The following is a 1,047-nucleotide window of genomic DNA, read 5'->3' as shown; positions in this document are numbered from 1 at the left end:
GAGGCAGAGTGAGCAGAGCCCCTCCCTCCCTGAGACTCAGATAAATAGACTGAGCTCAGAGTTTGTGTTTGACCGAGGAGACACGGAATCAGACGATCAGGTAAGACACTGAATTTACCTGTTCTATTGATTATTATTAATTTATTGATTCTCAGGAGGGAAGTTAGAAGCAGCTGCAGGAGAGTAAATTATTATTATTATTATTGTTATTATTATCATTATTATTATCTGCGTGTGTGTTGGTGTTCACACGTTTCCATTGATCAGAAACTCAGATGTCACTGAGCTGATACAAACCATCAGAGATCCACCTTAAAACCACCTTAAAACCTTCAGGAGGAGTAGCCAGGTCAGACACAGGAAGTCACACCTTTTTCATGCTGACATCATCAGCCCTCCATCTGCCCCGACACAGGCAGCAGCGGATCGTATTGACGATGTTGTGTTTGTGTGTACGTCTCTGGGTTTTCTGATTCCTCAGGAGGTCTTTGAAGGCATCGTCCAGGTTGCAGCAGTGGAGATGAAGCTGAACTTTTCATTGTGGCTCGTGGCTCTGCTCGGTGTCCTCCCCCCTCCCTCTGCCCACTGTGGACCCACTGTCGCTCCTGCCGGCCCCCGCCTCCCCCGACCGCTGCTCCTCCGCCTGGGGGAGGAGTTCTCCCTGCGGCTGGGTGGAGGTGGACTCTCCTCCCCTGTTGCTGCTCCAGACCTCTTCATCTCCTCCTCCTCCTCCTCCTCGGGGGTGAACCAGGCTCTGCTGCAGCTCACACAGCGCCTCCTGCAGGTGGAGCAGCAGCAGCAGGAGGAGGAGGTGGTGGAGGAGGAGAAGGGGAAGAGGTCCGAGGAGCCTCCCATCTCTCTGGACCTGACCTTCCACCTCCTCAGGGAGGTGCTGCAGATGGCCCGGGCAGAGCAGATGGCCCAGCAGGCCGACAGCAACCGCAGGATGATGGACAGCTTCGGAAAATAAAAGACTTTACTTCCTGTCCAGTGTCGTCATCACTGTGTTTTTACAGTCTGAGCTTCATTTAGCAGCTGCTTCACCTT

At 52.8% G+C, this 1,047-nt stretch overlaps 1 protein-coding gene across 1 annotated transcript; it reads left to right on the top strand.

Annotated features, from left to right (window-relative positions):
• Window positions 1-481: 481 nt before the first annotated feature.
• On the top strand, window positions 482-970 carry LOC111649503 (corticoliberin-like; the record flags this gene model as incomplete). Its single annotated transcript, XM_023399251.1, has 1 exon — window positions 482-970. A coding segment is annotated over one exon (489 nt), but the record flags the coding sequence as incomplete, so codon positions are not given.
• Window positions 971-1,047: the final 77 nt, after the last annotated feature.

The sequence above is a fragment of the Seriola lalandi genome, unplaced genomic scaffold, assembly GCF_002814215.2.
Source record: "Seriola lalandi dorsalis isolate HSWRI2012SDOR001 ecotype SW California unplaced genomic scaffold, Sedor1 jcf7180001964687, whole genome shotgun sequence".
Taxonomy (NCBI): Eukaryota; Metazoa; Chordata; class Actinopteri; order Carangiformes; family Carangidae; genus Seriola; species Seriola lalandi.
The sequence above is the reverse complement of the archived record's forward strand: the minus strand, read 5'-3'. Positions and strand labels throughout refer to the sequence as shown.